We start from the raw sequence: 19,950 nt of genomic DNA, 5'->3' as shown, positions 1-19,950 counted from the left end.
ATACAGCTGAATACAACCGGAATATGGATGGGTGAATACCAAGTGTCCCACTATTTCAAATGCTGTGTTGTGTCTGCTTGTTAAGCTGATGGCCTGAAGCCCAATAAATCAGGAGTGTTTTTTTCATCTTTACAACGGAGTGCTGCCATATTTGTGCCCTAGTGGATACACAGTTTTCTTGTTCATGCTATTTTGGACCGGCACCCACACCTATAATTACAGTTCAGTGTGCGATTTCCATATGTTCTTGTATATATATATATATATATATATATATATATATATATATATATATATATATATATATATATATATATATATATATATATAGTAAACAGTTCAAACAGGCTCTGTCACTCCAGCGGTCTTGGTGAAAAGGTTTTAATATGTGATCCAACTACAAGCATCGGGAGTGCCAGGCTGATTCTCCATATATATATATATATATATATTTTTTTTTTTCCCCTAGGGCACAATTCATAATACAATTAACTAACAATGGAACATCCTGTAACACATATTTTTTTATTTATTAGGCCATAACACAAAAATAAGTTCTTAGATTTATTGTAGGTATCATGGGCCTTATTCAGATCTGAGCTCAGTACAAATTTGCACACCCCACCCAAATGTAACTCTCTCTGCACATGTTACATCTGCCCCACCTGCAGTGCACATGGTTTTGCCTATTTTCCAAACAGATGTGTACTGAGATTAGATCTGAATAAGGCCCCATATGCGTTCTTGCATGTTGTACCTGATGGGGTGCCCCGTAACTGACCCACTGATTCCATCTCAACTGTAAAACTACACATTCTACACATACTATACATATTGTTGCTCGTTACCTTGATGAATTGCTCTTGGAATTAAATGGTTCATTTGATTTGCAGTATCGTCATGTGATGTAAGTGTTTCAGGTGCTTCCAGCTGCTCTGTCCCCAGTATATCTGAAATATTGGATACATAGCCAGTATCTTTGCTTGTAAGGTTTGCTCGTTGACCCTGAGTCAAATTATTTGGAGAGATAATTATACCTCTGCCTGCTGCATCTCTGAACTCTGCATTTGGCACATAATTGGGTTGCTGTGCTTCTTGTGAGTACAAGGACTCATCATCCTCCTCTGCCATTCTTCGCCTCATCGTAACAATGTGTTCTAAAACAGAAATACCACTTTGTTTAGTAGGCTTATCTTAATATGTATAATTCTAGTTGGAGCATAGTAACATTAGGCTAGTGTCAGGCAGATGGTTTTGATCAAAAGAATGAAAAGTGATAAAGTGGAAGGTGATATCACACCAGCCAATCACCTCCTAACTGGGCATACACATGGAGCGATTTTAAGCTGCTTTCTAGGCAACCTGACAAGATTGCTTAGAAATGGATTGCTCTGTTTGTATACCCCCCACGCTTCTCCATTGCCTGACTAGAACTTGACGGCAAAATCTAGTCAGATTGCTTAGCAAGTAACTTCACATTGCGCCTTGTGTACAGAATGATCGATTTTAAGCTTTATAAACACTCCCCTGCCTCTCCCTGTGAGCCACCTGAAATATCAACCCACTATATAAATAGCCCCATTTCAGATTGCTGCGTGTATATGGGTGATCTAGACACTGGGAAATCAACTGCCCTAATTTGCTCATCACAGAAGTTTATTGTACTCCAAAAGGAATAGGAGACTGCGCTGTTTTAATAAAATAACCTCTCCCTTGCCATGGATGATTTCAGATGATCAGAAACAATGGAGACTGTTTATATTTAAAAGCAAATAATTTGCAATTTATTATATAAACATTAAATTGAGACAATACATCTAAATAGGCGGCCACCTAGAGCAATATATGTACTACCGTGTTTCCCTGATAATTAGACCTACCCCGATAATAAGCCCTACCCCAGATTTGGAACATTTGTCCAAAATAAGCCCTCCCCCGAAAATAAGACCTATGAAATTTCCCGAAGATTTTTTTTACAGTTGTTAAAGTGTATCCCTGCTCAGCCCCGCTCACCTCGCCTGTACGGTAATACCGTGGCTCCCGTTCCCAGGGATGCATTGCGGTAGGCGCGGCGTGACGTCACATCACGCCGCGCACATCACGCGGCAGCTGAACAGTACAGCCTGTGCAGCACACAGCGCCGACGGATGTTTTGGAGCCATCAAGTAAACATTCCGGTAAACAAACAGGTTTGGGGCCATCAAGAATGTGGGGGCATGTGGAAGATGGATGACTGGGTTCAATTTTGAGATGGTGGACTGGGGCATGTTTTAAAGGAGCAGTGGGGCATTTTTTTAAAGGAGCACTGGGGCATGTTGTTAAGGTCTATTAAAATAAGCCCTCCCCCGAAAATAAGACCTATGGTCTTTTTTGAGTGAAAAAAAAAAAATAAGACAGTGTCTTATTATCGGGGAAACACGGTAGTACATTATATCAATATGTGTACACAAAACACATAAAAAAAACTTATATATAAAAATATATAGAAAACTATTATAAACACTTTGAATAATGGATAATGAAAATGAACCACGTGACTTCCAGCAGATATTCATACCTCCCAACTGTCACGATTCCGTCGGGACAGTCCCGATTTTCGGGTCCTGTCCCGACGTCCCACCCGCGGCAGGCATTGTCCCGCTGCGGGGGGTGGCAGTTGGGAGACCCCCCAATCTAGTAGAATAGACGCTGTGCGCATGCGCACAGCGTCTATTCTCGTATGAAAATGAGGTCGCGGCTAATTAGCATAAGCCGCGCCCTAATTTGCATACGCCCGCCCCCTTTTCGGGCGCTCGCGCGGCTTCGCCGCACGAGTGTCCCTATTTCATCCGGACACAAGTTGGGAGGTATGGATATTGGATATTTTATAATTTCAGGAGAGCTGGTTTTAGACCGTTAATTGCAGATGGGAGTCAAATGGCCACAGATAACAGAGGAATAATTCCCTCACCAAAGGAAAGTCACTGTTTTATGTGGGTTTGTATGTAATTGCGTGCATTTAGCACGTGTATCTCACCCTTGGCGATCCGATGTCTATATTTAATGTTTATATGATAAATTGCAAATTATTTGCTTTTCAATACAAACAGTCTCCATTGTTTCTGATCATCTGAAATCATCTATGGCAAGGGAGAGGTTATTTTTATTAAAACAGCGCAGTCTCCTATTCCTTTTGGAGTACAATATTTTTCCTTGTATATTTCCACAGTCAGTGATTTAGTGACCTGACGTGTGGGTGTATACAATTTTTTGCACTGACACTAGTGTATTTGTTGAGAACTGCAGCTTATTACACACATACTAAGTACAAGTAATATATACATCATCCAATTATATATTTTACTTTTTTCTGTGTGGTCAATTAGCGCCCAAATCCCCCTCTGCTGTTCAGGGGGTATATTTGTTTATTTTTCCATCACAGAAGTTTAGCACACATCTCAACGTGTGTATGCCAGGAGCTGATTATCACCTTCCACTTTATCACTTCACCAGGCTTAATGCATCTACAGCAGGGATGGCCAACCCGCAGCTCTCGAGCCGCATGTGGCTCTCCCCCTTGCTAAGTGCGGCTCCTGCTGCCCTCTGTCCCCGTCCCCCCGCTGTCGGTTCCCTGTCCCGAATCCATCTCCTTGAGGGGAGGAGAGCGCACATTGCGCATCTCTCCTACCCCTTAGTGTGCATCATCCGCCAATCAGAGCTCGCGCGCCGGCAGCCAATCAGGAGCCGGCCCGCGAGCTTTGATTTGTGGATGGACCAGTCACAGGGAAGTGAGGGGGGGAAGGAGACGTGCGCTGTGCTGTGCTCTCCTCCCCTCCGTGACATGCAGGAGTTGGACTGCAGGGGGACGCCAGACTGTCCTCTCCCCGCCCGGCAGCAGCAGCAACAACGGTGAGTGCTGCTGCTGGGAAATTATCACGGGGGGCATAACTAGCACTGTGGGGGGGCATATGTGACATTGTGGTAACATATCTGGCACTGGGCACATAACTAGCACTGTGGGGGCATATGTGTGGCACCGTGGGGCATAAAAGTGTGGCACTGGGGGCATATCTGGCACCGTGGGGCATATATGTGTGGCACTGGGGGCATATCTGGCACCGTGGGGCATATATGTGTAGCACTGGGGGCACACATAGCACTGTGAGGGGCATATCTGGCACTGGGGGCATAAAGTTTTGTCATGTAGCCATTCCCCCTTGTGTCATATGACTACTCCCCTGACCACACCCCTTTTTTGCCACGCGCGCCATGATGTTGGCTCTTTGGCTTGATTGCCGATATTTTTCGGCTCTTTACCTCGGACCGGTTGGCCGCCCCTGATCTACAGTATCTGCTCTTTGTTCTGTGGGTTAAAGCTGCACTGTGTTTATTTCAATGTAGCACAAACCTGTTTTGCTTGTCTGCTTGTTGCGCTAATTGGATGGCAGTAAGTACTATGGGCAACATCTCCACTTCTGTAAACTCGCACTTTAGTAAAGACCAGGGATGTGCACCAGCCACTTTTTGCGTTTTGGGTTCTGATTACCTTTAGGTTTTGGGTTCTAATGGGTTTTGCTAAAACACCCCATAAACGTTTTGGGTTCTAATTTTTTTTAAACAAGCATAAAAACTTCTAAAAATCACAGAATTTTTTTTTTATGCTCCTACGCTATTATTAACCTCAATAACATTAATTTTCACTCATTTCCAGTCTATTCTGAAAACCTCACAATATTGTTTTTAGGGCAAAAGGTTGCACCGAGGTAGCTGGATAACTATGCTAAGCCACACCAGTGTGCGGCACAAACACGTGGCTCATCTAGGAGTGGCACTGCAGCATCAGACAGGATGGCTTGAAAAACTAGGCCCCAAAAAGACCCCTATCTGGTTTGATCATGTTTACGATGTGCAGCCGAGGAGCAGTGGCCGTTTCGTGCAGCACTCACTTGATCTGCAAGTGTGTAATAGTTTTTATCAGTTTAATACCCAATAAACCAGATAAAAATAAATAAACTAGGCCCCAAAAAGCACATCATGACAAGAGGTACAAGATGGAATTGCCACTGGGCCCACCCACAATAAAAGAAACAATGATAAAAAAAAATAAAAATAGTGCATCATTCACAACTGTGGGATTATTACCAGTCGTCTCTCAAAACATTGCCTAATGGGTGGAGGGGAGGGGGGGGGGGGGTAACTAATTACTAGGTGGCACATGGAAAAGAGTTCCCCCACCTCTCTAGGACCACTTTTACCCCTGGGTGGAGCTGTATACCTGTTCAGAAACGGGGGGCTTCCTTCCTAATCGTACGTGTTCAGTTTAATACCCAATAAGAAGCCTATCTGGCTTGATCGTGTTTACGATGTGCAGCCAAGGAGTAGTGGGCGTTTCGTGTATCGCTGAGTTGGTCTGCGAGTGTGCTGTGCTGTGTATCTGTTTTTATCAGTTTAATCTATATAATAAGTTGAAGAGTCTGTGTGCGTGCGTGTGTGTGTGTGTGCGTGTCCGTCGCATTGCGGACACACCGTGGCACTCAGAGACACCAAATTCAGCAACAAGATACCTCTGGACCCGGTGGTGTGCACCTCGAAGCCGTTTTTGGGAAATTTCACTTAGAAATTTTAAAAAACACCAAGTTGTAATTTTCCTTTATTGATGTTCTGGGGAAAAGATCGATGATCTGGGAAACCGTTTGCGAAGGAACAACTCCACACCTGATTTCATTGCTGACATTGAGTATGAATGACACATTCTAACATTATGGTGAAGGCTTTAAACAATTAGGAAATAATTGAGTATATACATAGACCACACAACACACACACACATACACATTGTACACGCACACACTCACACACACACACACAGTACACCACATACGCACACATAGCACACAACACACACATTTATACGTAGAGCACCTCACACACTTACACATTGGACAGATACACACACACACAACACACCACATGCAGTACAATACAAATCCATACACACTACAACACACACCCAAAAACAGTACAACAAACACACAGAACACACACACTTAAACATTGCCAGGATACGCAAAGCACACTACACACACATATATACGTCGCACACATCACAAACTTACACATTCGGCAGATACACACAACACAACACTCACAGTACAACACACACCCACATTCACTACAACACACACCCAAAAACAGTACAATACACAAAACACACACTTAAACATTGCACAGATACACACAGCACACTACACACACAGATTTATACATAGCACACCTTACGCACTTACACATAGGGCAGATACACACAACACACACACATAACATACCTCTAACAGCACAACACACATCCAAATTCACCACACACACCCAAAAAACAGTACGACACACACAAAACACACACTTAAACATTGCACAGGTACACACACATACTGTATATATACATAGCACACCTCACACACTTACGCATTGGACAGATACATACAATACAACACACACAACCACATACACTACAACACACACACAAAAACCGTACAACACACACAAACACACAGAGCACATTACAATAATTTGCCGTTTATTTAACCATCTGTACTGGCAAATAAAAACTGTACCTAATGTACCGTTTCTACTTTGTTCCCCATATCCGTCTCTCCAGTCCTCCAGCCTGTCACTGCGCTCCCCGGCCAGTTTCACTGAGAAATCTTTGTCCTGGCCAATGCACCCATTGATCAATACAAAGTGGGTACACTGCACTCACCCTGTTAGTCAGTTGGATGTAAGCACTGCTCTGCCTTAAGGGTTTTCACAGACTCTTTTGGTTCATAGATAATGTTTGGTCGATGGGCATGAGCGTTGCATGCATTTGTTTGAATGTTATGAGTGTAAGAAGTTGAAGAATAAGACTGAGATGAAGATTTGTCACGTTATAGTGTACAATTTACTCAATAAATCGTGAAAAAAATATGTGTACATAGAAGTACAGTACAATCAAGAAATGAAAGTAGGATTAAAAAATAAATTCTGATTCAAACTGATAATTGTTTGGATGGCGGTGGGTTGCGAAACAAATCTATAGGTGGAGGGGGATATTGTGGGCATAATTGGTGTTTGGTACACCTACAGGGGGTCCCCAGTTGATGAGAAATTATCACTACAGTGTCACCGTAGGGGGATTTCCAATTGGGGTTCAGGTGGTCTTTTAGGGACCCCTTTACAATCCTGTTGGTCTCTTCTCCTGGAGCCTACGGTCTCCCTCAGTGATTGACTATCATTAAGGGAGACTGTAAGCTTAAGGAGAAGAGACCTACAGGATTGTAAAGGGTCCCTAAAAGACCACCTGGACCCCAATTGGGAATCCCCCTATGGTGACACTGTGACCGTGACACTGTAGTGAAAATCCCATCAATTGAGGGCCCCCTAGGTGTAACAAACACCAATTATGCCCACAATATCCATACCCCCACCTATAGATTTGTTTCACAACCCACCCCATCCAAACAATTATCAGTTTGAATCAGAACTTATTTTTTAATCCTACTTTCATTTCTTGATTGTACTTCTATGTACACTTACATTTTTTTCACGATTTATTGAGTAAATTGTACACTTTGTAACATGGCAATTCTTTTTCTCAGTCTTATTCTTCAACTTCTTAAACTCCAAACCTTATCAATGCATCCATTAATGATTGTGATGGCTGGAACAGTGGATTGGCCCGGCGGGTGTAGGGAAGAATTTGGCCCATTGCACCCATTCCCAGTGGTGCATTACAGTGGTGCGGATAGTGTGCGTCGCGTCATGACATCATGTGGCCAGGCCCGCGGACCTGCTCCCACACTCAGGGGCTGCCCCACTGTTTGGTAGAGATGCTCGGTGCATGTGCTTTACAGATCCCCAGACCTCAGAGACTGCTGCAGGCAGGTTCGGTGAGGGGAGTGGCAGTGGCAGGGAGCAGTGAATTTTTAATTAATTATGGCGCGGTAAGTAACGCCCACCCCGGACCCCACGCACTCAGCGCCTGTAATTACACACCCTAGAAACTGTACCATTGAAAGTATAGAAATTGAGGTGTGGACCCTTTCTGATTTTGTACCGATTTCTGACCCTCAGATGTTGGAGGATATGTCATACAGTAGGTGCTTAATCTATGTGGATGTGGAATTCATCAACACATACAAGTTTTCAACTCAGGAGCGTTGTGTTTCAAACAACAACACCACACCTGATTTCATTGCCATCATTGAGTATCAATGCAAACACATTCTAACATTATGGTGGAATCTATAACAAATTACAATCTTAGGTCTTTGTCACAGCATACTGTAAGATGACATTTTTCAGCAATTTTGGAAATAAAGAAACCCCAAGGTTTTCCCGGGCAACGCCGGGCGGGTCAGCTAGTATCTAATAAAACCACTATCTGGCTTGATTGTGTTGTTTCCCACCAGCTGAGGAGCATTGGGTGATTCGGCAGCATTCTGCAGGCAGTGTCAGAACCGCTCCTGTCACTTACGCCATCTTATGACGGCATCTGGTTGTGTGATGCAGGGTGAGAGCGGCATCGACGGACTCCCAGAATAATGCAGGGTGAGAGCGGCAGTGGCAGACTCCTGAAATAATGCAGGGTGAGAGCGGCAGTGGCAGACTCCTGAAATAATGCAGGGTGAGAGCAGCAGTGGCAGACTCCCGAAATAATGCAGGGTGAGAGCGGCAGTGGCAGACTCCCGAAATAATGCAGGGTGAGAGTGGCAGTGGCAGACTCCCGAAATAATGCAGGGTGAGAGTGGCAGTGGCAGACTCCCGAAATAATGCAGGGTGAGAGCGGCAGTGGCAGATTCCCAGAATCATTCAGGGTAAAAGCGGCAGTGGCAGATTCCCAGAATCATGCAAGGTGAGAGCGGCAGTGGCAGACTCTCAAAATAATGCAAGGTGAGAGTGGCAGTGGCAGACTCCCAGAATAATGCAAGGTGAGAGTGGCAGTGGCAGACTCCCAGAATAATGCAGGGTGAGAGCGGCAGTGGCAGACTCCCAAAATAATGTAGGGTGAGAGCGGCAGTGGCAGACTCCCAGAATAATATAGGGAATACCATTTGCATTACAGTGCAGTGTCTGTGACAGTGTCATGTATCAGTTATCTGTGATTAAGGTACAGTGCCTACATTAACGACACTGCAGAATGGCTTCCCGGAGACACCTGTAACACCATATCTGAGCACAGGCGGGGACTAGCGGAGGAGCAGTGGGCAATTGGTGCAGTAATCAATTACTCTCATTAGTGGAATGCAAACAGTTGTATGCATTTAAAGACAAGTCCACTTATCACTGTCAAGAACGCAAACAGTTGTATGCATTGAAAAGACAAGTCCCACATATGAATGACTCTCAGCAGTAGGATTAATGAATGGTGATGCAAGATGGAATTGTCCTTGGGCCCTCCCACCCACCCTTATGTTGCGAAAATAGGACATGCACACTTTAAAAAAAAAAAAACATTTCAGCGACAGGGCCTACAACACTGTGGCTGAAATGATTGGTTTGTTTGGGCCCCCACACACAAAAAAAATCTCCCTGTATAAACTGGCTCTACAGCGACAAGATCCGTCACTCGTCATCATCCTCCTCCTCTGATTCCTCGCCCCCTTCAGTGTGTACTTCCTCATCCGCACAGATTATCAATTCGTCCCCGCTGGACTCCACAAACACAGGTCCCGTTATAATCTCTGGAGGCAATTCCTGGTCTTCATTGAATAATTGATAATTCATTTTTATAAACATCATCTTCTCCACATATTGCGGAAGCAACCTCCTTCGCCGCTCACTGACCAGGTTACCCGCTGCACTAAAAACTCTTTCGGAGTACACACTGGAGGGGGGACAACTCAGGTAAAATAGAGCCAGTTTGTACAGGGGCTTCCAAACTGCATTTTTTTTCCTGCCAGTACAGGTAAGGACTGTCTGACATGTCTACTTGGATGCTGTCACCAAAGTAATCCTCCACCATTTTTTCAATGGTGACAGCATCCAATGCACCGACAGTAGACATGTCAGCAATTGTTGCCAGGTCCTTTAGTCCGGATCAGATGTCCAATCTCCCTCCTGCCTGCCCTGCATCCCCACCAGCGGGTTGTGTGGGAAATCGCAGTTGTTTCCTCACAGGCACAGGTGTGGGAGGAAATGAAGGAGGAGCTGGGGCCGTGTCATGGTCCCCTTCAGATGACAATCTCCTGACAACAGGTCTTTGCACCTTTGTAGACTTGTGTCCGCTGGAAACAACATACGCTTTAAACCGAGGATCGAGCACGGTGTGTATTTCTCTGACTTTAACAGACTGACCACCCTTCTATCCTGGCAAAGCGTATGGAGGGCTTCATCCACAAGACCGACATGCTTTGCGGAATCGCTACGCTTTAGCTCCTCCTACACTTTCTCCATCTGCTTCTGCAATAGCCTGATTAGAGGAATCACCTAACTAATGCTGGCAGTGTCGGCACTGACTTCACATGTGGCTAGTTCAAATAGCTGGAGAACCTTGCACAACACGGAAATCAGCCTCCACTGCGCTTGAGCCAGGTGCAGCCCCACTCCTCTGCCTATGTCCTAGGGAGCCGTGTAGGCTTGAATGTCCTTTTGCTGCTCCTCCATCCTCTGCAGCATATAGAGGGTGGAGTTCCAGCGCGTCACCACCTCTTGTTTAAGCTGATGGCAGGGCAGGTTGAGTAGTTTTTGATGCTGCTCCAGCCTTCGGCAGGCAGTGGCAGAATGCCGAAAGTGTGTGGGCCACCGCAAGCATCTCCTGCACGCTCCTGTCACTTCTGATGAAATGCTGCACCACCAAATTTATTGTGTGGGCAAAACATGGCACGTGCTGGAAATTGCCCATGTTTAATGCCCGCACAAAGTTACTGGCATTTTCCGACACCACAAAGCCCCAGGAGAGTCTAAGGGGGGTAAGCCACTGGAAGATGATTTCCCTCAGTTTCTCTAAGAGGTTGTTGGCATTGTGCCTCTTCTTGAAACCGGTGATACACAGCGTAGCCTGCCTTGGAAGGAGCTGGAGTGCAGGAGATGCTGCTGCTGAAGAAGGCGATGCATCTACCCAGTGGGCTGTCACAGTCATATAGTCCTTAGTTTGCCCTGATCCACTTGTCCACATGTCTGTAGTTAAGTGGACAGTGGGTACAGCCGCATTTTTCAGGGCACTGAGGACACTTTTTCTGACGTCCCTGTACATCGTGGGTATCGCCTGCCTAGTGAATTAGAATCTAGACGGGATTTGGTACCAGGGACTTAATACCTCCATCAACCATCTAAATCCCACTCCACTGATGGCAGACACCGCACACATGTCTAACACCAACATAGCTGTCAAGGCCGCAGTTATCCGCTTTGCCATAGGATGACTGCTGTCATATTTTATCCTCATGGCAAACAACTGTTGGACGGTCAATTGCTTATTGAAAGACGTAACGGTCTTACAACTTCCTCTCTGGGAAGAGGACCGATTCCCAGCAGCAGCAGAGGCAGTAGTAGGCATAGTGCTTCTTGGATAGAAGAGGAGTAAGTCAGTCATGCTGGTGACATGAAACACAAAAAGTGGTGATCTGTATGGCGCTGAGTTCCCCTCTATGCATATACTTCTAGGTACGTTATCCTAGGTGGTCTCCCCTCTGGTGGCACTCTTTCAGTCTGGTAGCTGGATTTTAACCCACTGACTGACCTTGGGAGTGTGCCCTATGTGCACGTAAAGGTTTCTTTCTGGAATCCCTCATACACAGATATTTCTTCCTTTCACACTGGAACCATCAATACGAGAAATGATATGGAGTAGACCATGGGTCCTCAAACTGCGGCCCTCCAGATGTTGTGAAACTACAAATCCCAGCATGCCTTGCCACAGTTTTGCTATAAGGGAGTGTTAAAACTGGCAAGGCATGCTGGGATTTGTAGTTTCACAACATCTGGAGGGCCGCAGTTTGAGGACCCATGGAGTAGACTCACCAAAGGTAGGTGCCCTATGTGCACAAAAAGGTTTCTTTTGCTTTTATCCCCTTCTGACGCTGGGCGTAAGGAATCTTAACTCCAAAGGTGAATCCAATACGATTTATTCAACAAAACAACAATATAAAATCCATATACAGTCTGTAAAATCCGTAGGAAACACTGGGGTCCCCCAACGGCTGAAAATGACTCACAGCGCCAAACTTAGAGCTTCCCAAGTGAATTCCTTCCTCCAACTGACCAACACGTTTCACGCTGTTTCTCAGCCCTTTGCCTAGAAGTATATGCATAGAGGGGAACTCAGCGCCATACAGATCACCACTTTTTGTGTTTTATGGTGTAGTAGAGATTCCAGGAATCTCAGGTGGATCTTGGGCTGCAGAGCTCCAGACGCAGTCACTATCTTCAACATTTTTTTCCATGCTGGTGACATGGCCTGCAGGACTTCCCCCGATCCGGATCAAAGAGGAATATGACGAGGAGGGAGTTGGTGGTGTGCTTTTCAGGAGCTTGGCTTCAAAAAGAGGACCAAGGGATTTAGATGTCCCTGGACTGCTAGCCGCATTTCCTGAACTTAACACTGATTTATGAAGGGTCTTCAGGTGACGTATAAGGGAGGATGTCCCTAGGTGGGCAAGATCCTTACCCCTGCTTATTGGAGCTTTACATAAGCTACATATGGCAAAACATACAGTATGTTGTCCGGATTCAGATAAAAAAAAATTCTAGACCGTAGAGGTGGATTTATTGGTCCTCTGCCCAGGCATGATGAAGGGCTTTTTCATCACATGGACAACAACTGTTTCCCCCCTGGTGCCTCATTTAAGCAAACCACGTCATCATCCTCCTCATCAACTTCCTCCTCAGCACCAGCTACATCAATATTCTCCTCCTGGTGTACAACATCACCTTCATTATTAAAATCTGGAACTAGACTGTGGGTGATCCTTCCAGCATATGCAGAGGGTGTACTGCAAATGGTGGAAGGAGCCACCTCTTCAAGTACAGTGATGGGAAAGGTCCGGCATCACAACCACCGACACCCTTGAACTCTCCTTGGGGATTTGTGATATGTCTTTAGAAGGCAGAGTTGTTTGCTGTGTTTTTGTTGGTGTCAGCTTAACTCTCTTAAATTTACTATAGGGCGGGGGAGAGGAGGAGGACTTTGATCATCATGAGAAGCTGAACCATCAGTCATGCACTTAGGCCATGGCCTTAGCCGTTCGTTGCCACTCCGTGTCGTAAATGGCATATTGGCAAGTTTACATTTCTCTTCCAACGATTTACATTTACTTTTTCAAATCCCTTTACCGAACTTTGGGTTCGATTTTACATGCCCTCTGCTTTCACACTGGGCATCGGCCTTGGCAGACAATGTTGATGGCATTTCATCGTCTATGTCGTCATGACAAGTGGCAGCAGCTTCAGAACTACGAGAAAGAGGCTCTTCATCTTTCCCTATTTTTTTATCCTCCATATTTTGGATCTCCATTATTTTTGTGAAGTTATGCCACAGGACAGCACCACTAGTAGGTAGGCCCCAGCCGACCGGAATTATATACTATGATAGGTACTGGTCACCAGGGGCAACAGCAAACTGGAATTATATACTGCGATAGGTACTGGTAGCCACTAGCCAGTAACAACAGCAAACTGGGATTATATACTGCGATAGGTACGGGTAGCCAGTGACAGCAGCCGACTGGAATTATAAATACTGCGTTAGTTACTGGTTGCCAGGGGCAACAGCAAACTGGAATTATATACTGCATTAGGTACAGGTAGCCACTGACAACAGACAACTGAAATTATAAAATACTGCATTAGATACTGGTCGCCAGGGGCAACAGCAAACTGGAATTATAGACTGCGTTAGGTACAGGTAGCCAGTGACAGCAGCCAACTGGAATTATAAATACTGCGTTAGTTACTGGTTGCCAGGTGCAACAGCAAACTGGAATTATATACTGCATTAGGTACAGGTAGCCAGTGACAGCAGCCGACTGGAATTATAAAATACTGCGTTAAGTACTGGTCGCCACGGGCAACAGCAAACTGGAAATATATACTGCATTAGGTACAGGTAGCCAGTGACAGCAGCTGACTGGAATTATAAAATACTGCGTTACGTACTGGTAGCCACTAGCCAGTGGCAACAGCAAATTGGAATTATATACTGTGATAGGTACTGGTAGCCACTAGCCAGTAACTACAGCAAACAACAACAAACAGACAACAGCGCTGCTGCCTTAGTTACCAAGGGGTATTTAAAAAATGGGTGCGGTGTGGGCCCTCTGGGACTCTGGGGCCTGTGTGCACCACGCACATTGCACCCATTATAAATACCCCACTGAGTTTTACTTATATCCCTTTCGCACAGAATAAATAACCCGGGTCCGACCCGGGTCTCTGTGTGGTGTGAAATGGAAAAGTCCAGGTTCAGCAACTTGGCATTCCGACCTGGGTTAAAAGAAGAGTTTTACCGGGATGCGGTCATTTGGTCTACTGCATTATGGTAGAAAGTCATTAGGTCGAATCCATTAGGTCGACATGCTAAAAGGTCGACATGACTCTAGGTCGACATGGGAAAAGGTCGACAGGATTCTAGTTCGAAAGGTCATTAGTTCGACAGGTCATTAGTTCGACAAGGTCATTAGTTCGACAAGGTCATTAGTTCGACATTGTCTATGTCGACATTCACACGGTCGACATGGAGTTTTTCACTGTTTTTTGAGCCAACATGTGCCGACAGGCGGTATTTCATGCCCTACCATCCACTAGGGCGTGGTGGGAGAATAAAATAGTGTGCCGAGCGTAGCGAGGCACCGTGCCCGACGCATAGCGAGCGCAGCGAGCGATGCGAGGGGATGCAGTGCACTTTAAACTGTGTCCATGTCGACTGTGTTGACATTCAGGTAAAAAAACAGTGAAAAACCCCATGTCGACCTTGTGAATGTCGACATAGACAATGTCGAACTAATGACCTTGTGGAACTAATGACCTGTCGAACTAATGACCTTTCGACCTAGAATCATGTCGACCTTTTCCCATGTCGACCTTTTAGCATGTCGACCTAATGGATTCGACCTAATAACTTTCTACCATAATGCAATAGACCAAATGATCCCAACCCGTTTTACCTGGGTTGAATCTTGGTTTCTGGGCAGTGTAAACTGTGTAAACTGGTCAAGCAACTTGGGTCCTGTTTACAGTATAGGGAGGAGGCAGTGTCAGCTCCAAACGCTGCCTCTTTCCCCATCTTGGATCATGTGACACCACTAGGGATGGCCATCGACCATCGATGATTCGAAATCATCGATGGTTCATGGCCGATGTCGAATACTGTTGACATCGATGGGGGAGAACCAGATGGTTTCCCTCCGTCGATGGAACAGCAAAACTATGTTTTGCTGTTTTTTTTTCAAAGTGCCAGGACACAGAGCATAGCTCCGCCCCCCGACACTCACAAAGCCCCGCGCGCGTGTGTAATGTAAAATATGTAAAAATATCGATGGTCATCCATTGCATAGTTTAGCACTATCGATGGCCAGTTGCAGAATTGACATTGATGGCAATGGCAACTATGGCCATCCCTAGACACCACTCGTGCTCCCCCCTCGTGTGATGTCAGTGGCCCTGCTTATTGCTGGGTCACTGAGGGGAGCAGAGCTTCACCTCACAAAATGCTGGCATTTGTGATGTGAAAAGGGTAAACTATTCACAGCAGGTGCTAATAAATTACACATTAAAACGATATCACAAATAGTAAACATGGTACTATAAACCTTTCCAAGGACATGATTAAAAAACTTTTACGAGAGAGAGAGAGAGAGAGAGAGAGAGAGAGAGAGAGAGAGAGAGAGAGAGAGAGAGAGAGAGAGAGAGAGAGAGAGAGAGAGAGAGAGAGAGAGAGAGAGAGAGAGAGAGAGAGAGAGAGAGAGAGAGAGAGAGAGAGAGAGAGAGAGAGAGAGAGAGAGAGAGAGAGAGAGAGAGAGAATGAGAATCACCTGTCCTCTACACCTGGTCTAGGCACATGCTAGGAAACAAAAACACTTACACCATTTACAGGTACAGTATGATCTGCGTACATAGGCACTAACCTCTTTCCAAATTATCCCTAAATTCAGCAAAATGTACAGTCTTTTCTGCTTCTGCATATACCAGCACCCACACGTAATTGTAGAACCAGGAAGTAGAATAGATTTCGTCATTATGCAAATCCTACACACACACCTCCCTTTGAGGAAATAAGGAGGTACTTTTAAAGGTCACATGTCTGCTTCAGTACAGCCTACCATTTGTTTGAACTCAAAGCTGTACGAAACTGTTTTAAATCATTAAAATGGCTGTAAAATAATAAAGAAGTTATGGAGGTGCATATTTTAAAGGTGCCCACACACTACAACGATTTTTTTGCCGATTTCCAATAAATAGTCCGAAAATCGGCCAATATCGGATGCGCGCTCACGGAGATCTTTTGATGCTGCATGAAAGATCAGAAGATTTAACAAACGATCCACAGGAAAGGCCCCCATACACTATGCGATTTTGGGACGATTTCATCCGATTTCGGCACTTTGTGCCGATAATCGGATTAAATCGGCCCAAAATCGTAGGTATGTGACATTTGATCCGATCCGATGCGCGGTCCCGTGCGCATCGGACCGGATCAGGGAGGTCGGACGGTCTGTACATACGATCACGTCCGACCTCCCTGTATGCATATGCCTGCCACCTGACAGGCATATGCATACAGACACCGGGGGAGTAGTGGGGGCGGCCAGCGGCAGCGGTGGTGGGGGCGGCCAGCGGCGGTAGTGGGGGCGGGCAGCGGCGGCGGCGGGGACGGGCGGCGTTTGCGGTGAGCGCAGTGTACTTACACATAGCAGCAGCGGCGGGGACGGGACGCGCAGTGGCGGCTATTATATTTTTAAAATACTTGTCAAATGACCGGCCGCTCTCTGATTGGCTGAGAGCTCTCCGGCCAATCAGAGAGCAGCCGGTCATTTGACAAGTATTTTAAAAATATAATAGCCGCCACTGCGCGTCCCGTCCCCGCCGCTGCTGCTATGTGTAAGTACACTGCGCTCACCGCAAACGCCGCCCGTCGCCGCTGCCCGCCCCCACTACCGCCGCTGGCCGCCCCCACCACCGCTGCCCGTCCCCACTACTGCCGCTGCCCGCCCCCACTACTGCTCACCGCCCTGCAGCTCCCCGGGTTTTTTTTTACATGGGATAAATCGCATGCGATTTATCCCATGTAAAAATGGCACATCAAGTGCCAAATTGTATGTGAGCCTCCCGGGGAGCTGCCGGGCGGCTCGCAGGTAAATTGGGTCCGACTTGTCCCTAGGACAAGTCGGCCTAATGTATGGGGGCCTGAACAGATGGAATCTTAAGTGAAATCTTTGGTTAAGATGTGCGCTTGCCTGAAATCTTTTGTCCAGGACGAAGATAAGCTTTCAAGGCTAATTTATGCACACATCTTTAGATCACAGATCTTTCTAGTGTGTGGGCACCTTTAGAAATCAGGTACCTCTATCTGCTTAGCAAATTGCTCTAAGCTGCCATGATCACTAAGGTGGCTACACATATTTAGATCCGGTTGATTAGCATGGTCACTATATGACAATGACACATTGGCCAAGCAGTGGACGGTCAGATTGACCAGGTATATTTGCCTGGCATACTGTATATGTATTGCTGCCTTTCTTGCATCTTTTGCTGCCAATGCATCTGGCTATACTAATGCAGCTACAACTCTTTCTCCTGGTCTCTGTGAGAACAGCATCCAGATGCATGTGCAGACTTAACATCAGCCACCGCTGCCACCTCTGATTCAGTCCCACTGTCTCCAATGTGACACAGATTAGAGGCCAGAACTGGCATTTTAGGGATCAACAGAAAAAAAAGATGTAAAAACAGCAGGGCAACATAATCCTCCTATAAAGATTATCTCAATGGGAATGGCTTGTCTACACTCACTATGCTGAAAGTGTCAATGTCGACCTTTTGCAGGTTGACTGTTGCGTGCTTTCATATTGGATGATAGCTTGCCCCTGTCACTGAGGAACTTGTAAAGGTGACGTTTACACTAGTTTTTTTAATGGGCTTTTACAGCCCTCTGCTTGTCCCCACCTCCCACTTCCAGATATTTGTAATCGGCAGCGAAAATCTATTTAAACACTATGCGAAATTGAAAATGATTAGATTAATATAAAGAAGACACTTATGACACAGAATATATATAGATACATAAGTATTTTCTTTGTATTATAGTAATCATTAATGTGCCTCCCCTGACTGTACGTCCCTGGTACACTTATATGACCAGGGACACTTATATGACGTGGGTAAATAAAACAGATTTTTTTTTGTGATTTTGGTGCCATCTAGTGTCATTTGCAGGCTATTGCAAGTTCTAAAGATTCACTCATAGAAACATAGAAACATAGAATTTGACGACAGATAAGAACTACTTGGCCCATCTAGTCTGCCACTCATTTTGTAACGGATCTGGCCAAGAAACTGGGTGAAAAGTGGGCAAATCGCATGTGCTTGGCAGCCGACACAATGCGCAGTCCCATGTGTGTCAGGACATGCTGCGCATAAGATAAATCGGATGTGCACATCACAGAGCATTTAAGCACCTGCAAAGCAGAGCCGGCCCTAGACATAGTCAGCCTAAGCAATTACCTAGGGCAGTGGTCGCCAACCGGTAGCTCGCGGCAGCGATCCGGGTGGCTCGACCACTTTGCCCCTGCCAGACACCCGCCCCTCCATTGTCCAGCCTCCCGCCCGCTCCTCCATTACCCGAAGCTCAGCCTCCCTTCTCCTTGTCTGCTCTGAGGGGAGGAGAGCACATCCCGCGTCTCTCCTACCCCTCACTGTGTATTCCTTTGACTGTGCCGTCTGCGAATCAGAGCTCGCGGGCCAGCAGCCAATCAGGAGCCGGCCTGCGAGTTTTGATTGGCGGATGGCCCAGTCACAAGGAAGTGAGGGGAAGGAGAGATGCTCGGTGCTCTCCTCTCCTCAGAAGGGAATCAGCAGCAGCGGCAGTGACGACACCGGACACACCGGACACAGACAGTAGTGGCACTGCAGGGGGACAGCAGCACTGCAGGGGGACACCGGACTGTCCTCGCCCCGGCAGCAGCAGCAACAATGTGAGTCTGCTGGTGCTGGGAAACTGGCATTGTGGGGGCATACTTGTTCATGGCACTGTGGGGGCATACTTGTTCATGGAACTGTGGGGGCATATTTGTTCCTGGCATTGTGGGGGCATACATGTTCCTGGCACTGTGGGGGCATACTTGTTCATGGCACTGTGGGGGCATACTTTTTCCTGGCACTGTGGGGGCATACTTGTTCATGGCACTGTGGGGGCATACTTGTTCATGGCACTGTGGGGCATACTTGTTCCTGGCACTGTGGGGGCATACTTGTTCATGGCACTGTGGGGGCATACATGTTCCTGGCACGGTGGGGGCATACATGTTCCTGGCACTGTGGGGGCATACTTGTTCCTAGGACTGTGGGGGCATACTTGTTCCTGGCACTGTGGGGGCATACTTGTTCATGGCACTGTGGGGGCATACTTGTTCCTGGCACTGTGGGGGCATACCTGGCACTGTGGGGTATATGTGTATCTGGCACTATTGTGGGCATATGTGTATCACATCCCCATTTTCATTGGCTGCACCCCATGTGGCATATGGCTACACCAACTCACAGTACCGCCAGAATATTTATGTAGAATGGCACCACAATCGGGTGGGCATTGTTTCGCTGGCAGTGCTGGGGGGCATTGTGTTTATGGCATTACTGTGGGTATTGGGGGCATTGTGTAACTGGCACGGTTGATGGCATGTGTATATATGGCACAGCGTCTATTTAGAGAGGCCGGGGGCAGGGCTAGCAGCTCTCAGAGCGCTGGCCATGCCCCCATACCAGATAAAATGTGGGATGGGGCCT

The 19,950-nt window shown here is 46.4% G+C and overlaps 1 protein-coding gene across 3 annotated transcripts in view; it reads right to left on the bottom strand.

Annotated features, from left to right (window-relative positions):
- Positions 1-16,214, bottom strand: part of TRAF3IP2 (TRAF3 interacting protein 2) — a 39,497-nt gene extending 23,283 nt beyond the window's left edge. The window contains exons 1-3 of one of the 3 annotated variants that reach the window (XM_083176888.1): positions 16,077-16,208; positions 1,038-1,157; positions 849-950 (exon numbers count right to left, since the gene is read on the bottom strand). In XM_083176888.1, coding sequence (XP_083033014.1) covers positions 849-950; positions 1,038-1,143 — 208 coding nt within the window. In that variant the 5' untranslated portion in view covers positions 1,144-1,157; positions 16,077-16,208. Of the gene's footprint in view, positions 1-848; positions 1,158-16,076 lie in introns of all 3 variants that reach the window. The other 2 variants (XM_083176887.1, XM_083176889.1) reach the window with 2 other exon arrangements.
- Positions 16,215-19,950: the final 3,736 nt, after the last annotated feature.

This window comes from Crinia signifera, chromosome 3, assembly GCF_055691185.1.
Source record: "Crinia signifera chromosome 3, ASM5569118v1, whole genome shotgun sequence".
NCBI classification, from domain to species: domain Eukaryota; kingdom Metazoa; phylum Chordata; class Amphibia; order Anura; family Myobatrachidae; genus Crinia; species Crinia signifera.
Note: the sequence above shows the minus strand (reverse complement) of the source record. Positions and strands in the feature narration are given on the sequence as shown.